Source organism: Lithobates pipiens, unplaced genomic scaffold (assembly GCF_037356315.1).
Source record: "Lithobates pipiens isolate NorthernLeopardFrog02 unplaced genomic scaffold, aLitPip1_a1.2 Scaffold_3, whole genome shotgun sequence".
Classification (NCBI taxonomy): Eukaryota; Metazoa; Chordata; class Amphibia; order Anura; family Ranidae; genus Lithobates; species Lithobates pipiens.
In genome coordinates this window covers 36722714-36735721 of record NW_027507790.1, presented here as the reverse complement: position 1 = coordinate 36735721, position 13008 = coordinate 36722714, and the positions used below count along the sequence as shown (strand labels likewise).

Sequence of the window (13008 nt, the reverse complement as noted above, 5' to 3'; positions counted from 1 at the left end):
TCATTATTAGCACTGCACTTTTTTGCACTTGGGTAAGTATTCATGCTTAGGGGTGAGGTGGGTGGGGCTCTATACAGATACTGCAACTTTGCCCCAATTAGGCAAAATTACAGAGTTTCTATAAATATTTGTTTTCCCATCTATATATTTATCAAATTTTTCTCACTGATGGTATGCATTTTACATGATTTAATGTTTATCGGTAAGTCCTTTTAACTCTCTTTTATAACATTATTGGCACTATGAATAGCATTAATTTATTCCCCTCTTTTCAGCTTACGAGGACATATTTTAAACTTTCAGTTTAAAGAATCAGTAACAAGAAGAGGCATATTTGCTTGCTATAACATTGCTAAAACATTTTTTTAAATGTGTAAAATAACAGTGCCTGTAAGATGTTAAATATCAAGACATGAAAGGTGACAGCTTCTCCATGGCAATGAATTACTGGTTTACAGTCAGAAATTAACACATTGTGAAATCTCAAGTACTGTTAGGTGAAATATATTAGAATAAATGATGGATTTAAAAAATGCCATGCTTTTTACATTAGCTTCTCTTTTAGACACAAAATGGTTTAATTATGGTTGAAAGGTCACAATTTTTACTAAAAAGAGGGGGAGGCAAGTCATTTTTTTTGTTTTGGTTTTGTGAAGCAAATGTGTTTGTGACCCATATACAAAAAGTTCTGGAAAACTTCCCCCTGCAGTACAAAGCACAGGCCGTGTGCCGACGTTCAAACAAGCTCATCCATGCTAACTGAAAGCTGAAACAGATCAGACAGAAAGAGGAAATGCTGCATACCTGAACCCAGCCACTATATGGAGAGTAGAGATAAAGATACAGCTTCAGCCAGAACTCCTCCTAGCAATGCTCCTCTGACATGTTTCACCCCGCCTACAAGGGCTCTATGATTAAGCCCCGGAGGCAGGGCGAAACATGTCAGAGGAGCATTGCTAGGAGGAGTTCAGGCTGAAGCTGTATCTTTAACTCTCCATATAGTGGCTAGGTTCTGGTGTGTGGTGAATGTGTTTGGATGGATTTTGGAGAGTTTTGCTTCAAGTGAAACCATAGGCAAAACTTATTTTTTCATTATGGATACAGGAAGGTAGGATTATAACCCCTTTAAGGTTTTTTTTGCCCTCTTTGTCCCAATAAGGAGATTTACCTTCACTTCCTGCCCCATAGCCAAAAGAGGAAGTGAGAGGAGATCTCTGAAAAATAAGGGAATCTCTTGGGGACCCCCAGGTCACCAGAACTAGTGTCCCCTTTAGAAGATTTCTTCTCTATTAATTTTCTGGGAACAAACCAAAATCTGGGATTATTTTACCAGCACCATACACACTATCAGATTTTCTGCTGATTTTTGTCTTCAGATTTACCAAAACCATATAATATGAGGTCAAACCTTAGGAGTTTAAATTTGTATGCAATCAGGCAGGCCCTTGCACTACATGGTTTTGGTAAATCTGAAGATACAAACCAGCAGAAAATCTGATGTGTATGGGGCTTTACTTTCTCTTTCAATGGTAATAGTAAACAGGACAAATAGAGAGGGTGACTCTCTAAGGGAGGCCCAGACAGCAATAAAAACTGACAGGTGGTCTAATCCCTCTCCACTCTATCCAAAAAAAAAAAAAATGTTTTGCCATTACTTTTAAAGGTAAGTTTTTTTAAACAAAAATAACAAACATGTCATACTTACCTGCTCTGTGCAAGGGTTTTGCATAGAGCGGCCCCAAACCTCCTTTTCTGGGGCCCCCAGCGGCTTCTCCTCTTGGGCGAGTGCCCTCATGGAGAGCCGATTTCCAATGGCTTCCGCTGCTATCAATCTATCCAATGAGGACCCGAGACAGCGGCTGGAGCTGCTGGGCTCATGCTCATTGCTGTAATGATCGGGTTTAGGTAAGAAAAAGGCGGGTTCTGTGGTGCAGCTGCAGCACAGAAGGTTTTTCACCTTAAGGCATAGAATGACCCTTGGGGAATTTACAACTCCTTTAAGTCCGGGATAAGATAAAGTTTAGTGGCAGTTACATTAAACATTATGCTTTAGTACTTGCCATTGCAGCCCTATGAAAACAAATGCCAACATAATGGGTTACCTTTATTAAATATCAATCCTCTTTCCATAGCATGGACTTGTCCAGTGTTTGTTTCCATCTTTGATGTGAACAAGCATGTCATGGCCACTGCTAGAGGCTGCTCTACAATTGGGGGAATAGCAATCTATTGTCAGAAACCATGAATCAGACTGAGGCAGAAGTACAATTAAATCTCACTTGTTTAATAATAATAAAAAAAGGTAAACAGAGTAAACGTAGTCAAAAGATAGCCAGAGTTCAGGAACCGAAACAGATAGGCAAGCCAAAACGTCAGGGAGCCAGAGATGAGTGTAGTAGAACAGCAAGCAGGATCTGGAGCCAGAAGGAATGTCAGCCAAGCAAGTCTGTAACAGGAACACAGGAGAGTGTCTCTAGAGATGTGACCAAGGCGACGGTAGAGATCATCTGGAGTGGATGGCTTAAGTAGGCAGGACTGACGAGCAGGATATCATCAACAGGTGTGTCACTGTGGAGAGAAAGGAGCTGGCAATTAGCTGACAGCTGAGCGGCCAGCTCAGCTATGTACAAGGACTAGATTTTTTAGTGCATAATAGGAAGTACTCAGAACTAAACAGTATTGCTGGAAACAGAACTTATCTTTAACCAATTGCTGCCCGCTGACCATCATATGACGACCAGGCACCGCGGCTCTTGTTCTGGGTGGGCGTCATATGACGTCCCTCCATTTAAACAGGGCATGCGCGCAATTGCGTGCCTGCAGACCTGTACCTTCGGTGGCAGCATGTCATGGAGACACCGCTCACCACTGAGGGGGGTGAACAGCCATTGGGCATGGCTATTTACCACGTGATCGGCTGCGATGAAGTCACGGCCAATCACAGATGGTACCGCCCCACTTTGCATGCCCCACTTTACCAGCTCGTCACCGACGCTGATAAACAGTCAGTGGCCGGTGGCTTTTTACCACATGATCGGCTGTGAAAGGATCACTAAATATAAACATAGAGCAGTAACGAGATGTTACCGGGTTCTCCTCCTCACACATCAATCGTGTGTGAGAACTAGATTGTGGTAAAATCTTGTTACCGCTTACAGTGTGCACCAACACACACTGATTCCCCCCCACCCCCATAAAGAGAACCTGTCACCACCCATCAACGTACCTTTCACAGTTCATCTGAGTACCCGAGTACCTGAGTACCTGTCACAGTCCATATGAGTACCCGAGTACCTGTCACAGTTCATCCGAGTACCTGAGTACCTGTCACAGTCCATCTGAGTACCTGTCACCACCCTTCAGAGTAGCCGAGTACCTGTCACCATCCCATTAGAGTCCATGAGTACCTATCTGTAGCCCATCAAAGTACCCGTGTAACTGTCACCAGGCCATCGGAGTACCCGATTACCTGTCACCAGGCCATCGGAGTACCCGAGTACCTGTCACTGGGCCATCAGAGTACCTGAGTACCTGTCACCAGCCCATCAGAGTACCTGAGTACCTGTCTGCAGCTCATCAAGTTAACAGAGTACCTATCTGCAGGCCATCAGAGTACCCAAGTACCTATCTGCAGCCCATGCCTCATAGAATATACGTTGGGGTCTTTGCTTTCCAAAATGGGGTCATTTTGTGGGTAATTCCACTGTCCTGGTGCTCCAGGACCTTCAAAAGTGTGATAGGTAGGAATGAAATGAGATGTGTAATTTATGCTCCTAGAACGCCTGAAGGTACTACTTCAATGTTGGGCCTTTGTATGTGGCCAGACTGTGTAAAAGTCTCACACGTGGTATCGCCATACTCGGGAAGAGTAGCAGAATATATTTTGGGGTGTAATTTTTGCTATATACATGCTATGTGTTAGAAATATCTTAGAAATTGACAACTTTGTGTAAAAAAAAGTGTTTTCTTTTTTTTTTTTACACATTTTCCAAAAACTTCTGGAAAAAAATGAACCTTTCAAAAGACTCATTATGCCTCATTGTTTGCGTTAATAAAAGGGATCATTTTGTGGGCAATTCCATTGTTATGGTGCTCCAGGGCCTTCAAAAGTGTAACAGGTGGTTAAGAAATGAGATGTGTCATGCTCGTAGAACGCCTGAAGGTGCTACTTCAATGTTGGGCCTTTGTATGTGGCCAGGCTGTGTAAAAGTCTCACACATGTGGTATCGCCATACTCGGGAAGAGTAGCAGAATGTATTTTGGGGTGTAATTTGTGGTATGAATATGCTGTGTGTAAGAAATAACCTGATAATATGACAAATTTCTAAATAAAAAAATAAAATAATCTTAATTTTTCAAAGAATTGTGTGAAAAAATGACAACTTAAAAAAACTCACCATGTTACTTGCTTAATACCTTGGAATGTCTCATTTTAAAAGGGAGTCATTTGGGGGGGGGGGGGGGGTACTTGTACTTTCCTGACTCGTTAGTGTCTCAAGAAATGAGATACACCTTATGTACTGAAGGCCTAAACAGATGTGATCAATTTTCAGTGATTGGCACCATAATTTGTAGACTCTTTTTTTCACAAAGACCAAATGATATACACTAATTTGGGTTATTTTTAACAAAGCTATGTAGTAGTATACATTTTGGCCAAAATTTATGAAGAAAAATGACTAATTTAATTTGCAAAATTTTATGACAGAAACAAAGAAAAGGGCGTTTTTTTCACAAAATGTATGGTCCTTTTTATTTATAGCACAAAAAATTTAAAACCCACTAGTGATTAAATACCACCAAAAGAAAGCTCTATTTGTGTGAAAAAACGACACAAATTTCATATGGGTACAGTGTTACATGACTGAGTAATTGTTATTCAAATTGTGAGTGCGCTGAAAGCTGAAAATTGGTCTGGGCAGGAAGGGGGTGCAAGTGCTCTGTATTGAGGTGGTTAAAGTGCCACTAAACATCATAAAAAAAATCAATAAATGGTGTATTACATGCTGTTCATAATCACGCAGTCACTATGAGATTCATTTTCTGTATTCTGCAAAAAACCTGGTTGATCCTGCTGCTCTCTATCTCTTCTGTTCATGTCCCCAATTCAGCTAGGGATTTTGCAGCTCTAGTGGCAACTCTGCACATGCTCAGTTTTCAGTAAGTTTCTATGCTGAACATTTCCTCCCTATCACATCTGAGCAGCTCATGTGACTAAAGGGTCAGACATGTGGATGTATACACATTGGTACACATTGGTAAATGATAGCCCTCTTCCACCCTCCTCCTCCATACCCACTAACCAGCTAAACACAATAGGGACAGGATATTACATGCAGATTGATTGAGGCTTCACCTCCCTCTTATTATTAGACACAGACTGGAGGGGTGTGATACAGCCTGTGACAGCCAGAAATCCACCCACACCATGGTATGTTATTTCCACATAATAATAAAGATTTTATTTCAAATATATATTTATATGCCAATTTAAAACAGTTTATTGATATTATTTATTTCTTTTTCGTGGATTCCAAAAGCTTTTTATTTCTTTTTATTTTTTTTTAACATGTGAACAGCAGCAGGGGACTAGAAGCTCCTGCTTATGTTTCCCTGCAGACAGGCTGGGAAAGACATGGGTTAATGTGACAGTTGTATATCAATTAGGAAAAACGTACTTAGAATTTTTTCATAAAAAATGATTAAAGTGCCATCATCCACATACAGAAATAGAAGGGGCAATTTGAATAAAACAGTGTGTGTTTAGTATTACTTTAATAAACATCATGCTACTGTTGTTTAGAGGCTCCTTGGGCAAATACAAATGTCTAAATATGGTTTTATGTTCTAAGTTTATAAGGCCTTTAATGAATACCCATAAAACCTGAAATAAGTCTTTACAATGAAAAATCGTCTAACTTCCACTTACAGATTGTAGGATTACAAATGGAACATTCTCAGAGGTTCTTGTTTTACGTTGGTGTTAGTTGTGTCACAAGAGATTTTGTGTTTTCCTGCTGTGAAGAATTTGTCATTCTTAAGTTGTAAAGTCACATAGGGCCATCAGCAGCACCATCACAGCTGAAGGTTTCTTTTTGAGACAGGAAAAGTGTCAGAGCTACATTTTTCTTGAGGCATCATTATGACCTTCTTAAACATCATGTAACACAAGCCTTAAGTGAGACTCCAATGTTCTCAAGTGGGTCAGTTAGCTTCCAGCTACTAATGGTAGTATCTCGCCTTATCTGGAACTTGAATTTGATGTGATTCAAAAAGCAATAACTTATACTTTATGTCAGAGGACAGGTTTATAAATTTTATTACTGTAGGACTGAAGCTTTTTTGGTTAATCGGCTAAAAATACGAGTCAGTTTGTATAGATGATGAATGAAACTACCATATGTATTAGTGGGCGCACCATTGCTTCTATATCAAGAATGCTGCAGAAAACAATAAGTCTTTTTAGATTTATTTGTGATCAATCCTATTTGGCTTAGACAGGTATGGATTCTAAAATGATGAAAATATAGCTGTATGAAAAAATAAATAAACAGTTTCAGAATAAAATATAAGGTGGCGCAGATTGCCACATCATATGGTTCACTACACTGTTGGCCCTCCAAGAATTCCCTGGAGGTACCCTGAAGTATATATTCCATTTCTCACTTGGAGCCTCTCAAATACACATATTCAAATTCTGACTTTAACAAAGTAAAAGCACAAGCAATGCCCCAACCTACGGAGACTCACATAGCAGGATGCAGATGAAGGATTCATTACAAATATGATTTCTCACCTTCTGTGCCTGCTTTCCTAATTTTATTGCACATCATTTTGCTTAAACCATCATCTAAATCTATTAATTTAATAAACATTCAAATCAATGGCAAATTGTATATTTGTGACTAAATATGAGATGTACCCTTTTTCCTTATGTTGTGCAACATTAGATTATTTTACTGTCTGAGAACTGCCTTTTCTATTGCATAATAGCTATCTCCTTGTACCGTTTATTTTTAGTCTGCAATAATACACCTGCAAAGACACCTGCAGGCATTTTCATGTGTCTGCATTTAGTTAGTTAATTACTGTGATTTCCATTTTAAGTAAAAGGGAAAATAGAGTATAGAACAGTTTTAGCACGCTAATAACCTCAACTTACCAAATGAAAGAAATGTGAAAAATGCATTATTTATTAAAATTATTTCCAAATGCAAGGCTGATCTGTGAAGAATATAATTTACTTAAAATCAACATAAAACCCTTTTTCAATTAAATGTCAAATGCAGTGGCAGATGCAAACAAACGAAAATTCTGAAAAAACCCCCATCAATTGCATCCTCACTGTGCCCATCAATTGCAGCCACTGTGGCATCAAACGCAGCCACTGTGCCCATCAAATGCAGCCACTGTGCCCATCAATTGCAGCCCCTGTGCCCATCAAATGCAGCCACTGTGCCCATCAATTGCAGCCACTGTGCCATCAAACGCAGCCACTGAGCCCTATCAATTGCAGCCACTGTGCCCATCAAACGCAGTCACTGTGCCCATCAAACGCAGCCACTGTGCCCATAAATTGCCGCCATTGTGCCATCAATTGCCGCCATTGTGCCTTCAAATGCAGTCACTGTGCCCATCAAATGTAGCCACTGTGCCCATCAATTGCAGCCACTGTGCCCTTCAAATGCAGCCACTGTGCCCATGAATCACAGCCACTGTGTCATCAATTGCAGCCATTGTGCCCATCAATTGCAGCCATTGTGCCCATCAAATGCAGCCACTGTGTCCAACAAATGCCGCCACTGTGCCCATAAATTGCAGCCACTGTGCCCATCAAATGCTACCACGGTGCCCATCAAATACCGCCACTGTGCCCTAACAAATGCTGCCATTGTGCCCATCAAATACCGCCACTGTGACCCCCCCGCCCTCTCGCCGTCTGCCCAGCACTTACCCTATCTCGTTGGGGCAGTGGGTGAAGGTGGCAAGCTGTGTCCTCCATGCGTCTCCCCCCTCCTGCTAGGCGTCCTATCACAGCGCCTGTTGTTTCAGCCAGTCAGGTGATGACTAACACACCTGCACTTCCCGACTGGTGGAGAGGCAGTTCAGTGTTAGAAAAGCGAAAATTCATTCATTCTCTTTTCTGACACACCTGGGTGAACTGCTTTGCGCTTGCAGTTCCCCTTTTTTAAAGCCTAGGTACCAGGTACTTCAAAAATACATGATTGCTGCTGGAATTCAGGTGCCCGGTGTCCAAAAAGGGGCCGGATGCCTGAATAGGGGGTGGTGGCGGCAGCCATGGATAGATTCATGCTATGCATGAATCTATCCATTATTCATATAGGGGGGTGGATGTGGAGAGGAGGCAGTGCCTCTGCGCACTTAATGGATGCACAGCCACTGGTCAAATGTAAAAAGGGTAAACCATGAAGACCAAGGGAAATAGTATAAGGCTGGGTTCACACTGCAGTACGGATCGGCTCACAACAGGAGTTCAGTGCGTCCCTGTTCAAAGTTTGAGGTCTGATTTCAGCCATTAAATGTATCGTCATTTACGCTGAGACCACTTGTATGATTTACCATCAGTATGCTTTGAGGATTGTCGCTGGGCAGCAGCTAAATATATACCATATTTATATTATATAAAATATATATATATATATATTATAATACTATATTTTAAATGTTTCATTAGGTCTGGCTACCAGGTCTTGGACAGCTGCTGCCACTCTGCAGACTCTGGCTTTCACCCCATTAATATCAGATTCCCTCCATGACCCAGCAGCACTTCTCCTGTTTTTATGTAAGTGTGCTATTGTTGTTTTTATTAAATATAATGGATTCACTAACTCCTGCGCTTTGGCTATTTATGTTTCTCATACTCTGCTGAAGATCCTCCCTGGCTTGATTTGCCTGAGATGCGGGACCTGTGATCCACTCAGCCATCCCTTCATCCATCCATCCAATCATCCTTCATCCATTTAGGCATTCTTCTTAATGTGTCTCAGCCGTTGATCTGTCTGATCCAACTCTCCATTCATTCATCCATCCCTGATCTTCTACATCTGCTCTCCTCTTGCAGTAATTGCAGTAATTGCCTTGCAATATCCCTGCGGGGTTTCATCCACTCTGGATCAGCACTCCCTGGAACAAGTACTTTTTAACCTTTTCCAATTTAGCAGACTTGTTCAGTAATTTTTTATCAATTTTCATCAGTATTTATAGTGCATGTGTTTGGGACTCTACACTGTGAGTGCTGAGAGAACTTATCTTCTTCTCTTCTTTTCTTCAGCATGCTTATGAGACTTCTTGAGCATATTTAAGCACCTTTTGCATTTACATTCGTTTGCTTATGTATTGCACAAGCCCGTAGTCTGCTACAAAGAACAAGTATGGGTTTGCGTGCATGTTCTTTGGGCATAGAAACAAGTCAAGTTGCTTTGACTTGATTTTGACTTCTGATATGCTTATGATTTGCTTTAGACTATTTCTGAATTGTTTTGTGCTGCAGTTGTATTGACATTGACTTGTAGGTACAAGGAAAGTGATTTATAAATCAACAAATGCCTATATCCATACAGTGTGTTAAAAGACAGCAGCATGATCTGAAGTTAAAAGAAGTTCCACTTTTCCACCTCCTCTATCACCTTTTGACAGTTTTTTTTTTTTCGTGGGGGGGCAGGGACCTGCTTTTGACAGGTACCTGCTCTCACTTCCACTTAGATTGTAATATAAACAAAAAAGCAGCACTAATAACAAACAATTTACCAAAAATAAATAGAAAATAAGAAAATGAAAACATGTGAGAAAGCAAGTAAAGTACAAAAGAAAACCTAAATCACCATACAATCAAGTGATCAGATACATACACAAAGAATGTTGATATGTAACAATAGATTGAAATGTCTGCTTAAAGTGGTAGTATGGTAAATTTTTTAACTTTTACCTACAGGAAAGCCTATAATAAGGCTTACCTGTAGGTAAAAAAAAATATCTCCTAAACCTGTACGGTTTAGGAGATATTCCCCTCGGTATGAGCCGCTGACTGCAGCGGCGCATGCGCACAAGGGGGTTCTCGCCGTGAAAATCCGGCAGCGCTCGTCCGGCCGGACTGAAATCTCCCGCGCGCATGCGCGGGAGTGACGATATCGCGGCTCCGGCCACTCACAGTGCCGGAGCCGCGATACCCGGAAGAGACGCCGAGGGAGCATGTCAGCTCCCTCGGCGTGGATCGGGCCAGATGTCGGGGCCTCGTTCTAAGGTAAGTATTTCATAATGAGCTAGTATGCGGTGCATACTAGCTCATTATGCCTTTTGCTTTGCAGGTTTAAAAAAAAAAAAAAAATTTGCGGGTTTACTACCGCTTTAAATGTAAACAAAATAAAGAAACAAACAAAAAACAAAGCCTATCTTTAACACTTGTTTTTCCATGTGGAATCTATTTCATAAAGGGTAAATATCATTTCTCATCAACTAATGGGATATAGTCCATCAACCAATGAGGAGATCCCACCATCCTGTGACACGGCTAAAAGCGCCTCTTACCAGATTGGATCTATTAAGACCATCATATTATAAATGGTCTTAATAGGCTCACCACATAAAATCCAAGGACGGCTTCACCATGGCAAACGAATGCCCTCAACAGCTGATGTCACAAATGGATGAAAAATAAACAGCCTCCCATCATGAAGTATGTTAAAAGAAATCTGTCCCTTTGTTTAATTTAAAAGTGATTCCCTCATCCACATTACATGGGTATAAAGCAACAATAAATAGATTCTTGACAAAAAAAATATTACACGCATATAGCAGGCTGATAGCTCCGGTATATGCAATGCTAAGTCGGAGCGGCAAACAGCACAGACCAATGCCGACAACAATGCATGATGAGGTCACGAACGAGCCATTGGCACACCTTTGGTACACATCGCATTAAGCATCATGAGAACCAAGCCTCATGTTTGGTCATCTTGCTAGTTGTCCCACAATCTACTTCAATATAGCATTTCAAGGCCAGCCATCCTAAACTCTGCCATGTCTGACTTGTTTACTGTCATTCAGTCATGCAACATGATTCATGATGGATCCCAGCTTTGTTGCTTTGCTTGGCGACCTCAGTAGTGGTCTCTGTGTTGGAGGAGACATCTGAAAAGTGATAGTGGAAATTCTGTTTTTAATCTAGTGCACTCTCCTTTTCTTCTTTTTTTATCATTGTCTCACAAATTTGTCCTAATTTATAATTAAAGTGAAGAAAATGTCATCAGCACCGCAAGGATTCCTTGAAAGGGTCCAAAGCTTTATTCTGTGGTCACATGATAGATATACAGCAACGTTTCAGAGCCACGCAAGGCCCCTTCGTCTGGTAAGTGACTACGAAACATTGCTGTATATCTATCAAGTGACCATAGAATAAAGCTTTAGACTCTTTTGAGGAATCCTTGGTGCGCTGATGACATTTTCTTCACTTTGATTATCCACAGTTTTTAGCCTATGGTCATTACAGCACCCAGCATCTCTGAACAGCCAGTTTTCTTGAATGTGTGCAAGGGGAACATTGAGTTTGGATTTTCTCATTTATAATTAGGCACCTCTGAAGAAGAGAACTAAAATCGTATCTCGAAAGCGTCAGTTGTTTATCTGTTTTGGGTTTCCCATTTGAATTTTCACCATTGTCAACGTATAGCTGCTGTCTATGAATTGCAATGGCCTTTTGATGAATTTTTGTATAAATACATTTTTTTCATTGCTTTTACCTATGTAACAGTTTTTTTGAGCCTGTGCCTCGATTGTCACGCTCCAAGAGGGTTCTTTCATTTACTTAACCGTGTCACAGGGTGGTGGAATCTCCTCTATGGTTGCACTATATCACATTAATTGATGAGAATTTATCTTTACTCAACTTCTATGGAATGGATTCCACAAGGAAGAATGAGTATTTAAGATAGACTTTATTGTTTTTTTTTTCTTTCTTTTTTTCACATTTAAATGGACTTTTCAATCTATTGTTACACATCAACATTCTTTATGTATGTATCTGATCACTTGATTGTAGGGTGATTTATATTTCCTTTTGTACTTCACTTGATTTCTAAAGTTTTGATTTTATTATTTTCTATTTATTTTTGGTTAATTATTTGTTATTAGCGATGCTTTTTTGTTTTTATTGACTGGTATCAGTTTTATAGCAGCCGCTTGTATGACCAACCTGGGCAGGAATGCAGGCATGTCCAAAGTCCGGCCTGCATTCTGGTTTCAGATGGCCCCCCCGGCAATTTTGACATGTATATCTTTTGTAGCCCCCACGAATCCCCGAGTGACAGGGGTCACAAAATATGTACATGCTGGCTGCCTTGGAGGGGACGGGGGGGGGGGGGACAAGTGCTGTACATACAGGAGTATTTCCTGTTTACACGGTGACCTCTGTAAAAGGAAGTCCCGTCTCCTGTGCTCTCATTGGATGACTGTTCTGTCCATCATAGGAGGCGGGACTTTCTATTAAAGAGGCCGCAGAGAAAACAGGAGTTTCTCCTGTATGTCTGTTGGCACTCGTCTTGCCCCTTCCCTGTCCCCTCTGAGGCTGCAGATGGCCATTAATCAGGCTGCACTGATGGCAATGGTGAGTCTTCATTCATGACAATGGGTGCTGCATTCAGGACAATGTGGGTGCTGCATTCAGGACAATGTGGGTGCTCTGCATTCAGGACAATGGGGGTGCTCTGCATTCAGGACAATGGGGGTGCTCTGCATTCAGGACAATGGGGGTGCTCTGCATTCAGGACAATGGGGGTGCTCTGCATTCATGACAATGGGGGTGCTGAATTCAGGACAATGGGGGTGCTCTGCATTCAGGACAACGAGGGTGCTGCATTCATGACAACGGGGGCGGGGGGGGGGGTTCTACTTTCATGTCAAAGGGGTTTGCTGCATTTATGGCACTTGTGAGGCTGCATTCATGGCAATGGTGAGGCTACAGATAGGCACTGATTAGAGAATTCTTGTTGGGCA

The 13008-nt window shown here is 41.2% G+C and overlaps 1 protein-coding gene across 2 annotated transcripts in view; it reads right to left on the bottom strand.

Moving 5' to 3' along the window:
• Positions 1 to 13008, bottom strand: part of PRKAB1 (protein kinase AMP-activated non-catalytic subunit beta 1) — a 169056-nt gene that overhangs the window by 74569 nt on the left and 81479 nt on the right. The window contains exon 3 of one of the 2 annotated variants that reach the window (XM_077461434.1): positions 2264 to 2568. The exons of the other annotated variant lie outside the window; for it this stretch is intronic. Within the exon in view, the coding sequence (XP_077317560.1) occupies positions 2566 to 2568 (3 nt within the window). The 3' untranslated portion in view covers positions 2264 to 2565. Of the gene's footprint in view, positions 1 to 2263; positions 2569 to 13008 lie in introns of those variants that run through there. 2 annotated transcript variants of the gene reach the window in all.